The following is a 12,950-nucleotide window of genomic DNA, read 5'->3' as shown; positions in this document are numbered from 1 at the left end:
TCAGCTCCTGCACCCCAAGAACTCATTCATCTCACAGACTCCATGAGGTCTACTGCAGCAGAGGCACTGGGCTGGGGACACCACGGACACACCTCTGCGCTCCCAGACTTTACATGCCCCAGAGGGGGACAGAGAAGTGAGCGGCCTGGCTGATTTGGTACCATTTGGTGCTACGGCCATAATGGGGAAGCGATGCTGTGTGGTCACCTAGAAGATGCTCCATCCCAACGTCCAATACTGAGAAGTCCCCGGAGGCCACCAAGGGGAACAAACATCTAAGGGGAAAATCCCAGAGCAAGAATTGAGGAGGCCCAGGATGAGAGAAAGGACAGCCTGGGGAGCTGCTTAGACCTGGTGCCCTAAAGCAGGGCTTCTCACACCAGTTCTTAGATTTTCAATAGATTATAGACCACTATGTTTGTAAAATAGAATAAAAGAAATTACTAGGAAAAGGAAATGACAAAGACTTTAAGAGGGCCCAATTGTTACATTCCGTGGTTCTCTAGACCCAAGTTGCTTGTCGTCCTGCCTGAAGTGTGGACTTGTTCTCGTTTCCTGGGCTGACTTCGAGATAGGACAGGGACCGACTGGCACGTGGGCCTGCAGGAGCGACCCCTGGAGCAGCATGACCTGCAGTGTAGGAGTGGAGACAGGCGGGGGGCGGAGGGGGGCTCAGGGAAGCCTCTTGCCAGAGCACTTTCTGGGGGGAGCCGGAAGACTCTTGAAAGCCAGGTCTGGAAATGACCCATGCACCTGACTCGGTGGTCACTGTGGAGCTTCAGCACCCCGAACCGTTAGCCCCAAGCGACTATTCTGACAGAGACAGCAGGCTCCTGGCAACGGGGACTGGGGCGGCGGGGGGAGCTGGAAGAACTGATGGAGAAGCTCAAGTTTCCCTTTCTGCTGCTGCTTCAAAGAACTTGCTTATCGGGTGTGGTGCGAATCTCTACGGACTGACAATAAGCCCTCTTCTAGTTCAGTTTGATGGACGGGATTAAAAACATAAGCAGAAGCTCCAACACACCCCAGAGGCTCTCCCCACACCTCTCCCCCTGGCTGTCCATCGCGCTTCAGGTCTCCACTCGGAGCTGCTTCTCCCAGATGCCTTGCACCTCATGGCCCAGTTCCCCCAAAACCCTTCTCACACTCCACTGTAACTCCTGCCTCCCATTTATCTCGTACCAGGCTGCAACCTTCTTCAACTGTTTACCACTCGGCCTCCTCCGGGGCGCAATGATGAGCATGAAGTAGGTGGTCAGTGGATGATCGCTGAGTGAAGCAGAAATGGGTCGGTAATCCTGGGGAGGAAAGGGCACGGGACCTTGGAGTGGAGAGTGGGAATTACCGGCCACAGGTCAGGAGCGGGAGGGTGTCCTGGGGCAGGGAATGGTGTGGGCAATAGCACAGAGGTGTTAGAGGGATGCCATGCTTGGGGACTCCGAAGATGCCTGGTTAGACTCAAGAAAAGGATAGGCCCCTTTGATGTACATTTTGGAGATAACCTTTTGAAGCATTCCACTTGTCGACTTATAATGAAGAGCATGAATTTTTTTTCAGTATATGAAACAATTGAGTTAAAAGTCTCCACAAAGTTCACGTCGCACCTGACCTTATGTTTTTCATGATTCATTTGCCACATTCATTCATTTTTCATTCAATAATCATTCAATCACAGCATCAAGTGCATTTTTTGAGCCAGCAAAATGTAAATTGGAAGAGAAGGTCCTCAGCTAGGAAGCACACCAGAGTCCCCTCTACTATTACATGTCTTCAGTAACCCGGGAGGCACACATTATGTTAGCCCGTGTGCAGGGGAAGGAAAGACCGGGCCTCTGAAAGATGTAATCAAGGGAGATTTTTCATTATTTATTCCTATATAACAAAAAAACACTCTAAAACATAAGGGCTTAAAAGGACAATCCCTCATGGTTCTGTGGGTTGACTACTTCCAGCTCCCCCGTTCTTGCTCAGGCTCGGATTGTCCTCAGATGATGACTGGGGCTGGGGACATAGACCTGATCTCTCCAAGGCTGGGGCCGGGGGCGCAGAGAGGCAGGAATACATTTGCTTATCGGCCACACTGATACTTAGGGATTCGTACCAACTTGGTCCCTGCAAAGTCAGCAGGAAACACAGCTGTTTGGGGGAGAGTCCTTGGACTTAATAAGTGACAGATCACTTATATCTGAAGCTGATTTATAAATGTACCGGTAAGCTTTTCTAACAAGATTAAAGGGGTGTTGCACTGTCATTAGTAAAACCGCAAGTTTGTTTATGCAGGATACATGACTTGGGGCACAGTTTATCTCTCTTAGAAACACGCCGGTGTAGCAATTATTCTTAGACTTGTGTTCAGCTCATGGTGGTGATGATCACAAGCAAGAAACACCTGATCACATGGCTCTTTCTTGGGCAAGGCTCCCGAATTTAGGGAAGACATGATTCAAAGTGCAGTTTGTAATGTGGATTCGGCTAAAAATATTTTTTGTTTTGTCTCACTGCAGAAACAATTTAAGAGTCACATTTCCTTTAAGAAGTTGAAGCTGCTTTGAATGGTCTCACCTGCCCCTCAGTCACTTCCAGGCTGTTTTCTTTAAAGAAAACAACTTAGCATCTCTGGATCTGTTTCCCTTCTGTCATGTGAGAACGTTTCATTAAGTAACTTTCTAGCAGAGGCTTTTCAGTCCTAGGAAGAATCAGCTCTCGCTGAGCAATGTATTTCAATGTGACAAGCATTGATAAATACACATGATTCCACTTAATTCTCCCCCCCAAAAATTTCTGGGAGATATTATTCTTATTATCCCTGTTCTCCAGCAAAGGAGCCAATCTCTGCTTGGAGACCCACCAGCCAAGTCCTCCTGGTGGGTGCGAAAGCTGATAAAAGCATATTTAATAATGATCTATCATCTAAATCTCCATCCATCTACCTTGTGGAGACAACTCATTCAGAAGCCAGGGTGTCTGCATTGCTCCCTGATTCACACTTAGAGCCCGTTTGGGGCCCAGAGCCTCCCCCACTGCCTTCTGCCCGCACACTCTCAGGCACGCCTCCGAGTCCCTGTGAGGAGCTGGTTTCCTCGTCTACCCAATGCTCCATAGGATGGTTGCGAAGACAAGTTTAAGCTCATTTCATAAGGGGGGTGAAGCGCTACAGATGCTAAATATTGTTCTTTTCCTCCAAAAGTTGACTAATTGAAGAAAAATCGATCAATCTCCTTTCGATGGGCTTTCTTCTCTTTCTTCCCCGCCTCTAATCGTAACAGAAACTTTCTGGGGTCAAACTCCCTGCACACTGCCGCTGTTCTGTCCCTCTTCCCTTCTTCACACCTTTTTTTTTGGCAAGGAGAGCTTGGCAACCCCCGCCACGGCCCAGCCGCTGCTCAGGACAAGACCCGTAAGAGCGGACCAAATGCAGGAACACACGGAAGGGATGGTTGTTTCAGGTTGAATTTGTAAAAATGCTCGACTGTCTGATTAGATTCGGTTTATTTTGCTTTCTTTGGGGTGAATAATTACTTAAAACATCCTAGAGAGAGCAGGAGTGGGTGTTAAGGGGATGTTTCGAGTGCAACTCCCGGACTTAAGGACTGGCACGCCCTGCCAAGGTCATTTCCTTTCAGCTTTGACTCCACACTTTGTTGTTTACAGGCTGGGAACGTCTCCTCTCTGGTGTCATTTACGAAATAATCAGTAAGATGTTCCGCATTATGGCACATCGGTCACTGAGAGTGCAGTCCTCAAGCGAGCCAACCTTCTCTCAAGGGTGGCTCTTCCCTAAGGAGGTTGAACCTAAATGCTGCGGTGTGGTTCAGCGGGGACAAGCCAGAACCCGGCTTCCTCGGCCCCCGCCCCCTGCCCGGGGCCCGAGATGTGCGAGGGTGCTCAGGGCCGATCTTCGTCATGCTGCAATGCAGACGATGACTTGCTTGCTTGTGTGTCTCTGAAGTGTGTTTATTTCCTGCCTTTAGTCCTTTTTCTGTGAATCAGGTTCAGATTATGAAACAGATTATGTTCTGTTTTCCCGAATTTGCCTCTTCTTTGGACAAAGAGGAATTTTCACATTAGGCAAAACCTACATGGTTCTTAGGCATTGTATTTTTATTTTTCTAGGTTACTCATGCCTCACTCCTCATTTATTATAAGGCCAACTAGTTTGACCTGTTGCTTTTCTTCAATAAATCAATTCTTGGTCAGCTCTTTACTTTAATTCACCAAACTGTGGAACCATGGGGAGTGAATGGGAGCCCACTCTGGGGACCCTGTCTGGCACCAATCCCTGGTTCAGGAAAACCAGAGCTGGATGGTACTTCAAGTGGTAAAATCTATTTTGCTACAGTGGTTGCAACAGAGGGAAGAGTCTAGCACGAGGCTCCCTCCTGAATATAGCATGGGAAAGTGGCCGTGTGTAGCTGAAGAGCTGGGGGGGGGCCGTGGATGGAAAATGCTACAGGAAGCATCAAGATTCAGGGGAGATTCTGGCTACACCACCTTGGCAGGATTCTTGCCGAGCGCAGACCAGGATGATGAGACAGTGAGAGATAGCAAGGGTTTAGTTAGTTTAGTTAGTTTCCCTCTAAACTGACTTAGCAAGGTTCCTGGCCGGTGTGGGCCCCCAAATTGATAGGACGCAAGGTAATGTCAGGGTCACTGCTTGGAAAGCAGAGATTGATAAAGCCCAGGGAACACTGTGAAACGGAATTGCCTTGGAAGGAAAGAAGAGAGACACCTGCCGAAGGCGAAGGAGCAGAATCCACCATGAATATCCCGTCCACTTTGCGCGCCAGGTTCATGGTGTCAGGGAAGGCAGTTGGTCTGTGAGAAGGGAGAAGCCATCGGGCTAGAGCACTAGAGGCCCAGAAGTCGTGTGTTTGTGGTACAGAGATACTAACCATGTTTCCACGGATATCTGTGCTTAGGAGGAGGTTGCGTGTTTAAAGGGATTGCATCATAAAAAGAAGAAAAACAAGATCAAAGTGGGGTACGAGATCTGGCCAACACCCAGGAGGAGGAATGAAGGTTAAGGAAGGTCAGGAAACGCAGGGTGCCTGGGGTCTCCAGGGAGATTAATGTCTCTGTCTTCTCGGCAACTGGGGCACTTTGTACCAATCTCTTACAGCACAAACACTGACTGACCCATTTCATGGGATATGAAAGAATAAGTCATTGTAATCCAGTCCCACACATTAAATGTGTTCAGTCAGCCAGGAGAAGCCTACAGCTTCTCATGAACCTCAGCCGTGGGTCTTTCGGACATGGCTCTACCTGGGACCTCCGCACAGCTATCCTTCCATGTCCCAGGAACCAGACAAAGCAGGGTTGAAACTGAGTGATGAATTATAACACCTGCCCCGTGGCCCAGGCAGCTTTCTCATCAACAACGTCACTTCAAGATGATTCGTGATTTAGACAGTGCGTGATCGTTATAAAAACAAATTATATCAAGAAGCTTAAAAAAGCAGGAGGAGGGGCGCCTGGGTGGCTCAGTCAGTTAAGCATCCGACTTTTGGTTTCAGCTCAGGTCATGATCTCAGGGTCCTGGGATGAGCCCCACGTCGGGCTCCGTGCTCAGCGAGGAGTCTGCTTGTTCCTCTCCCTCTGCTCCCCAATCCTTCTCCCTCTCTTTCAAATAAATAAATAAAATCTTAAAAAAAAAAAAAGCAGGAGGAAATCCTTTGCAAATGGAGGAGCCAGTGATCCCTAGAGCCAGTCGTGGGGGGTAGAAGCGAAGGAGCAGAAGACACACTGACAGCCAGTCTTCCCTCACCCAGGAGCAGTGCAGGACCGACAGAATCAAGCAGCGAAATCCAATTGTTTCAAAGTCCATGGACTGCCCTGTAAGTTGTATATTATAGTGTAGATAGTGAGGCTCTTAAGAGAGCACAAAATTAATATGAGAAAACAACTATGTGGGATGAGGTGTGTCTCTTTGTGGATGTCCTGTTTGATCATAATCATAAGATTGCAAAGACAAGAAAAGATTCAAGATTAAACTACTTTATGTCACAATTTTTGAAAGTTGAGACCACACATTGCAAAAAAGCGGGTGTGAATTTTCTTGTCAGAGGTGAATCAAATAGCCTTTGTTTTTCTGGGGATGCCCTGGGACCGCACATAAAGCTGCACCCAAAACCTGCCCAGGAGGTACGGAGACACTGGACGCCGTGGGCAGAGAAGGAAAGCGAAGCCAGCATGCCCAGGCTTCCTGTTCTGCTAGTGCTGTTCTGGGCCGTGGGGTCCCATGGCTTCCCGGCAGCAAGTGCAGGAATGCAACAGCAGGACGAGGAGGTGGTCCAGGTAAACACTGAATTTCACATGCCACGAATGCAGGAGCATTACGTTCTCATTTTTCCAACGTCAAAGGGCAGAAGCTCAAGCGAGTGTGGGATCCATTCTAGGGTAACTAGAACATAACAAAAACAAAAATCTACTTACCCACCCATAGACTTCCCTTCAGAAGACAGAGGTAGAGGGATCCATAGAGAGAGGGAGCCCTGACCACCTTCACACCAACCTCCCAGGAAAGCTAGACTTAGCCACCACGCCAACAGTAAGCCTATGGAATCACTGCATTAGCAGACAGGATTTTTCCTCTTTGCACTAAATCTTCAAGACAAAAGAACTCTGTCACCACAGTGAAATCCTGAAGGTTCTCAGGAAGAAATAAGAAAGATTTCACATCCTGTGTTTCACATTTTTTTTTCTCTTTATCAGAACTACCTGCAGAAGTACTACAACCTGAGGATTGGAACCAACAAATCTGGAAGGCAGAGGAACAACACTTTAGTGACTGAGAAGCTGAAGGAAATGCAGGAATTCTTTGGGCTGAAGGTGACCGGGAAGATAGATGCTGACACCCTAAATCTGATGAAGCAGCCCAGATGTGGGGTGCCCGCCGTGGCTCAGTATGCTCTGGCTGATAGGACCCTCTGATGGGAGCACACACACCTGACCTACAGGTAACCAGACCGAGCACCAGAGCGAGGGCGCTCTTTCCCAGCAGAGCCGTAAGCAATGAGGTCCGACGTGTCTCTGTTTTATTCCATTTTAAGGATTGAAAATTACACACCAGATTTGCCAAGAGCAGACGTGGACAGTGCCATTGAGCAAGCGTTTCAACTCTGGAGTAATGTCTCACCCCTGACCTTCACCAAGGTCTTTGAGGAACAAGCGGACATTATGATATCCTTTGTCTGGAGAGGTAAGCTCTTCTTGTCTCCTAAAACCATACGGAACTTCACCTCCCCGCGACGCCCAGCCCCGCTCCACCATGCTGAGGGAGGAGTGTTCCTTTTTTTTTTTTAATTTTTTTATTGTTATGTTAATCACCATATATTACATCATTAGTTTTTGATGCAGTGTTCCATGATTCATTGTTCGTTCATAACACCCAGTGCTCCATGCAGAACGTGCCCTCCTCAATACCCATCACCAGGCTAACCCATCCCCCCACCCCCCTCCCCTCTAGAACCCTCAGTTTGTTTTTCAGAGTCCATCATCTCTCATGGTTCGTCTCCCCCTCTGACATACTCCCCTTTTCTTCCTCTCCTGTTATTTCTTCTTTTCCTTTTTTCTTAAAATATGTTGCGTTATTTGTTTCAGAAGTACAGATCTGTGATTCAACAGTCCTGCACAATTCACAGCGCTCACCATAGCACATACCCTCCCCAATGTCTATCACCCAGCCATCCCATCCCTCCCACCCCCAACCACTCCAGTAACACTCAGTTTGTTTCCTGAGATTAAGAATTCCTCATATCAGTGAGGTCATGTGATACATGTCTTTCTCTGATTGACTTATTTCACTCAGCATAACACCCTCGAGGTCCATCCACGTCGTTGCAAATGGCGAGATCTCATTCCTTTTGATGGCTGCATAATATTCCATTGTGTATATATACCACATCTTCTTTATCCATTCATCTGTCGATGGGCATCTTGGCTCTTTCCACAGTTTGGCTATTGTGGACATTGCTGCTATAAACATTGGGGTACACGTACCCCTTCGGGTGAGGGAGGAGTGTTCCTAACGGGCTGTTGATTTTACCGGCCAAAGAAGGGACGTCATGGATGAAGAATGCCTTTGGGCTCCTTGTCACTATTCTCTCCCCTCTGGGGGAAGCAGGATAGAAAGGGGAATTTGCCTTGGCCGTGCTGTTTCTCACAGATCACGGCGACAACTCCTCCTTCGGTGGACCTGGAAACCTTCTTGCTCATGCCTTCCTACCAGGAAGAGATATTGGAGGAGATATTCCTTTTGATGAAGAAAAAACGTGGACCAATAATTTCAGAAGTGAGTTCACCAGTTTTTCCTATGTTTCCCTTTCATGGGTCAATGTTTTATCTAAAAGAATGCCTTCCAGTAAAGTGAGCCAAGTTTGTGATCAGCCTTAAATACTTTAATAAAAGTATTTTATTAAGTATTTAATAAACGTAAGCTTTTATTAAAACTATAATTGCTTAAAAAGGTAATGGTACCTCTTTTGTGTCCATTTATTTAAAAAAATGTAAGGTAATATTATTTCTCCAAGTAATTTTTACCAACAAAATACGGTACTCGGAAAATAGGATGTTTTAAGTCACCTTGTCACATATACAATCCTATACCAAAATTTTAAAATGGTTATTTTTGGTAAAGTGATCTTGTGGAATTTTTCTTGGTACTTTCCTATATTATCTAAATTTTCAAACTGGGCATAACATAATATGAGCAGGAAAAAGTAATAAATGTTAATAGAATACTATTATTCCTCTAGAGTATACCACTTTCTACCTTATTTTATGATATTTATTGATCAATGGGATTTTTCTGTGTTGGCTGACTTCATCCAAGAATCATACTAGCCCCAATCTCAGAAATTCAGACTTTAACCAGCCTACCCAGAATTATTAAAGCCCTCTCCTTTCTTTGATTAAACGTACATACACACAGATAGCCCACGCAGACAGGTACCACCAAAAACACACCAAATTTGCACAAAGCCAACAATAACGCTGTTGTAGTTTGGAAACTTCTGTTTCCTTCTCGGGTTCCTCAGAAGTGCATTCCAGGAACTGCAAACACGTTTTGTTGCTGTTTTTAGATTTCAACTTGTTCCACGTCGCAGCACATGAAGTGGGCCATTCCCTTGGACTGTTGCATGATAACGACATTGGTTCCTTGATGTTCCCCAGCTACAACTACTATGGGGATGTCCTGCTGTCTCAGAGGGACATCGATGCCATCCAGGCCCTCTACGGTAAGCACAAAACACCTTGGGCCGGCGACTGGGGGTATATATGTGGGGTTCAAATAAATAGCTATTAGCTGTGTCCTTTAAGAAAGAGCCTTCATTCTAAGTGCTTTTGTGTTAGCATAATACACCAACTTCGTCTGACTTCAGAACCTGTATTTATGTTTTAGGACCTTCCAAAAATCCCATCCAGCCAAGAGAACCACAAGTACCACGAGCCTGTGATAGCAAGTTAACATTTGATGCTATCACCAAAGTTCGTGGAGAGTTATTCTTCTTTAAAAACAGGTAAAAAAAAAGGGGGGGGGGAGCACCTGGGTGGCTTAGATGGTTAAGCATCTGCCTTCAGCTCAGGTCATGATCCCGGGGTCCTGGGATCGAGCCCCGCATCGGGCTCCCTGCTCCCCAGAGGCCTGCTTCTCCCTCTGCCTGCCGCTCCCCCTGCTTGTGCTCTCTCGCACTCTCTGTGTGTCAAATAAATAAATAAAATCTTTTAAAAAGAAAAGGTAAAAGAAAGAAATTACCATGAACACTGATTTATGTTTTTAAAGTGTTCTGATATTTTGTTGAATGTTCTATGTGTTTCTTTAGTAATATATTTTTAATTTGTAATTTTAATAATTGTGCATTTACATGAAATGATTTGTTCTTCAAAAATTTATGTCACAGAGAAGGGGCTCCTGGCTGGCTCAGCTGCGAGAACACATGACTCTCAATTTCAGAATCATGAGTTCAGGCCCCATGCCGGGTGTAGAAAGTACTTTAAAAGAAAAAGAAGAAAAAAATTTTTATCACAGATAAATCCTTCAATCGCCAGAAACTTGATGGAGTAAAAGGCCTTGTAAGGCCCCCACTCTACTACTAACATCCAAGTCTGTGGAGTTAGGCAGATAGACAGAATTCTTGTTGAAGACCACAGGTGTGTCAGTAATGCAGCAAGAAATGGTCTTCCAATTCCTTTCACGTCTCATGACCAGGATGAGAAACATGCCAATGAGTAAGAACAAATAGGTTCTTCTGAATACCACTGCTCAGATCCGATGTCTACACCAGGCCTAGAGCAGTGTGGCCTGCAGCCCTGGAAGGAAGGCCCAGCACGCTCCTGGGGCCCGCCGAGCTCAGTGGCTGAGAGGCATTTCCGGGGCCTGTGTTTCCAAAGCCAAGGGCGACTTCGGTGATGGGGTGTGAGCGTGGACCATGCATCTGCTGAGGTGTGACAGGGAGGACCCTGCCCCGTGCACAAGGCCTCTGGTTCTTCCCAAGACTGGTGGCTTGCCATGTGCTTGCATTTGGTCTCTGTGGTCTTGGAAGCAGTTGGTCAGCCCGTGTAGAATGTGTGCTGTCTCTTACCCGGTCTGGTCGGAGCAGCTCCGTTAGCCTTCCTTAGCCTCCGCTTCTTGTCTGCTTCCCGGGGGATTTCTGGGTGACGAGCCATCCTGAAGGGAAAGGGCCTGGCACGTCGGACGCGGCCCCTCAGTGCATGTGAGACTCGTGTCCGGGGAGAAGACATGCTGGACATCAACCAGAGATTTGCCGCCAGCTAGGATTGGGCCCCTTCTTTCAAATCAGGTTCTTCCTACACACGAGTCCCTCCTACAAAACAGTGGCTGTCATTGTCATTGCTGAGCTCTGGCCATCGCTGTCCAGGGGAGTTGATGCTGCTTATGGCATTGTTAACAGAGATGAAGTCTTCTTTTTTAAAGGTAGAGCTTCTGGTTTTTTTTTTTTTTTTTTTTTTTGTCAATGTTTCTATGAGTCCCATTTTCATCAGGTTCTTTGGTTGAGAATTAAGGGGGTCATTTAAGTCAAGAATCTTGAAGCAGATCTAACACACATGCAGTGAAAATCAGGAGGATTTATGCACATATGAAGTTTCACACTGCCTTTCTGCGGGGTGGTGGCATGTGGTTGTGCAGATACCCTGGCGAACACATACAAAATCCTCTGTCAGGGCCCAGCCCAGCCAAGAGCCGAGAGGTGCCCCCCAGTGAGTTGCTAACCCACAGGAGAGTGTGTGGCCTGGCTGCCCGACCACGTGCGGCCCCACACATGCCCTGTGCCGCTGGGGGAGGGAGCCCACCCCACTCTGGACAGATGCTTGGCTCAGGGGAACCTCACTGGGGAATAAAACTCTGCATGCGCCCCTCATGAGCGCAAGTCTGGAGGAAAGCCTGCCGACTGTCCTCCAGAGTCCCAGGCAAAGTTTTCATGGTCAGTTTTTTGGCTGACAGGTAGTAAATACTGGGCCTTTAATGGGGATCAGATGGTGCGAGGCTACCCCAAGAACGTCTACCACTCCTTGGGCTTCCCACAGAGGGTGAAGAAAATCGATGCCGCTGTTCACGAAGATGAAACTGGGAAGACGTATTTCTTTGTTGCCAACGAGTATTGGAGGTAACAACAGACCCTTGGAATTCAGAATCAGATCACTCAGGGGAAGGAGAGTTGTCTTTTAAAATTATTCTCAGGGCGCCTGGGGGGCTACATCGGTTAAGTGTCTGCCTTCGGCTCAGGTCATGATCTCAGGGTCCTGGGATCAAGCCCCACATCGGGCTCCCTGCTCGGCGGGGTGTCTGCTTCTCTCTCTCCCTCTGCTTCTCCCCATCCCTACTCGTACTCTCTCTCACACACACAAATAAACAAAATCTATAAAATTATTCTCAAATTGTGCCGAACCTCCATCCTTCAGTGGTGAACAGGCGCAGCCAGACCGAGCGTCCGTGTGACCCTACCTGGTATCATCTTGCCATGTCTGCCCTTGGAAGGCAAGGGACTTGTAGGATGGAGTTTAAAAAGGAGATTAAAAGCAGGAGCATCCAAAAGGAACCTTCTTTCCCACAGTATTTCTCCTTGACAGGGCAGACAGTGGAGTCCGAGATAAAATTTGAATCACATATTTAGAGTTGATGCCACTCTAGGAGGGGTCTAGTGGGTTCCAGTCTCCCATAACCCTGTTGAACTGGGACCCTTTCTAGTTAAAAGCTCCTATTATTTTCATGCTGGTGATGTGCACACTCAGAACTATTTAAAGCAGGTGTCAGTTTCCTACAAAATGAAAATAAAGGTAGCTCCCACCTCTCAGATTTATGGCGAAGATTAAATGAATCTGTACACTCAAACTACTCAGAACAGTGACTTAATGCTTAATATTGAGTGTTATTTATTGTTACTAATCACATATTCTGATTTTCCTAATAATTTTTTTTACCAGGTATGATGAAAATACACGGTCTATGGATACAGGTTTTCCCAAAGAGATAGCTCATGGGTTTCCTGGAATTGGCAAAAAAGCTGATGCTGTCTTCCAAGAGGGAGGTAAAGACCTTCCAGTTTCTCCATTTTTCCACCATAGAAATGACACAGGGGCTGTTCCTTAGACATGAAAGCAAATTGCATGTATGAAAGTGTGTATTTTTTTCAAGAGTTCATGTATAAAATCACTATTTGTCTAATATGGTCACTATCTTTCATCTTATTTCTAGGATTTTTCTATTTCTTTCATGGAAAAAGGCAGTTCAAATTTGATCCTAAAACGAAGCGAATTTTGACTCTCCTGAAAACGAACAGCTGGTTCAACTGCAAAAATAAATGATGATTGACTATCACAAAGGAGAAAAGAAAAAAAAATACTTTTAATGAGCTCTGGGGAGGTGTTTTTCTGAGGACCCACCAGATACTTCGGTATTTTATTTTCATCTCTTGGCAATATTGAGACAC

At 46.5% G+C, this 12,950-nt stretch overlaps 1 protein-coding gene across 1 annotated transcript; it reads left to right on the top strand.

The window, feature by feature from the left end:
• Positions 1-6,126: 6,126 nt before the first annotated feature.
• LOC112840221 (interstitial collagenase-like) lies at positions 6,127-12,825 on the top strand. The gene is given in 10 exon segments (XM_025893452.2): positions 6,127-6,297; positions 6,715-6,959; positions 7,053-7,201; positions 8,168-8,293; positions 9,084-9,239; positions 9,404-9,521; positions 10,803-10,936; positions 11,465-11,627; positions 12,445-12,548; positions 12,716-12,825. Coding segments are annotated over 10 exon segments (1,410 nt in total). The 5' UTR covers positions 6,127-6,192.
• The last annotated feature ends 125 nt before the right edge of the window (positions 12,826-12,950 follow it).

The sequence above is a fragment of the Callorhinus ursinus genome, unplaced genomic scaffold (assembly GCF_003265705.2).
Source record: "Callorhinus ursinus isolate GAN/ISIS: 27379988/994484 unplaced genomic scaffold, GSC_fseal_2.0 scaffold19, whole genome shotgun sequence".
Lineage (NCBI taxonomy): Eukaryota > Metazoa > Chordata > Mammalia > Carnivora > Otariidae > Callorhinus > Callorhinus ursinus.
Note: the sequence above shows the minus strand (reverse complement) of the source record. Positions and strands in the feature narration are given on the sequence as shown.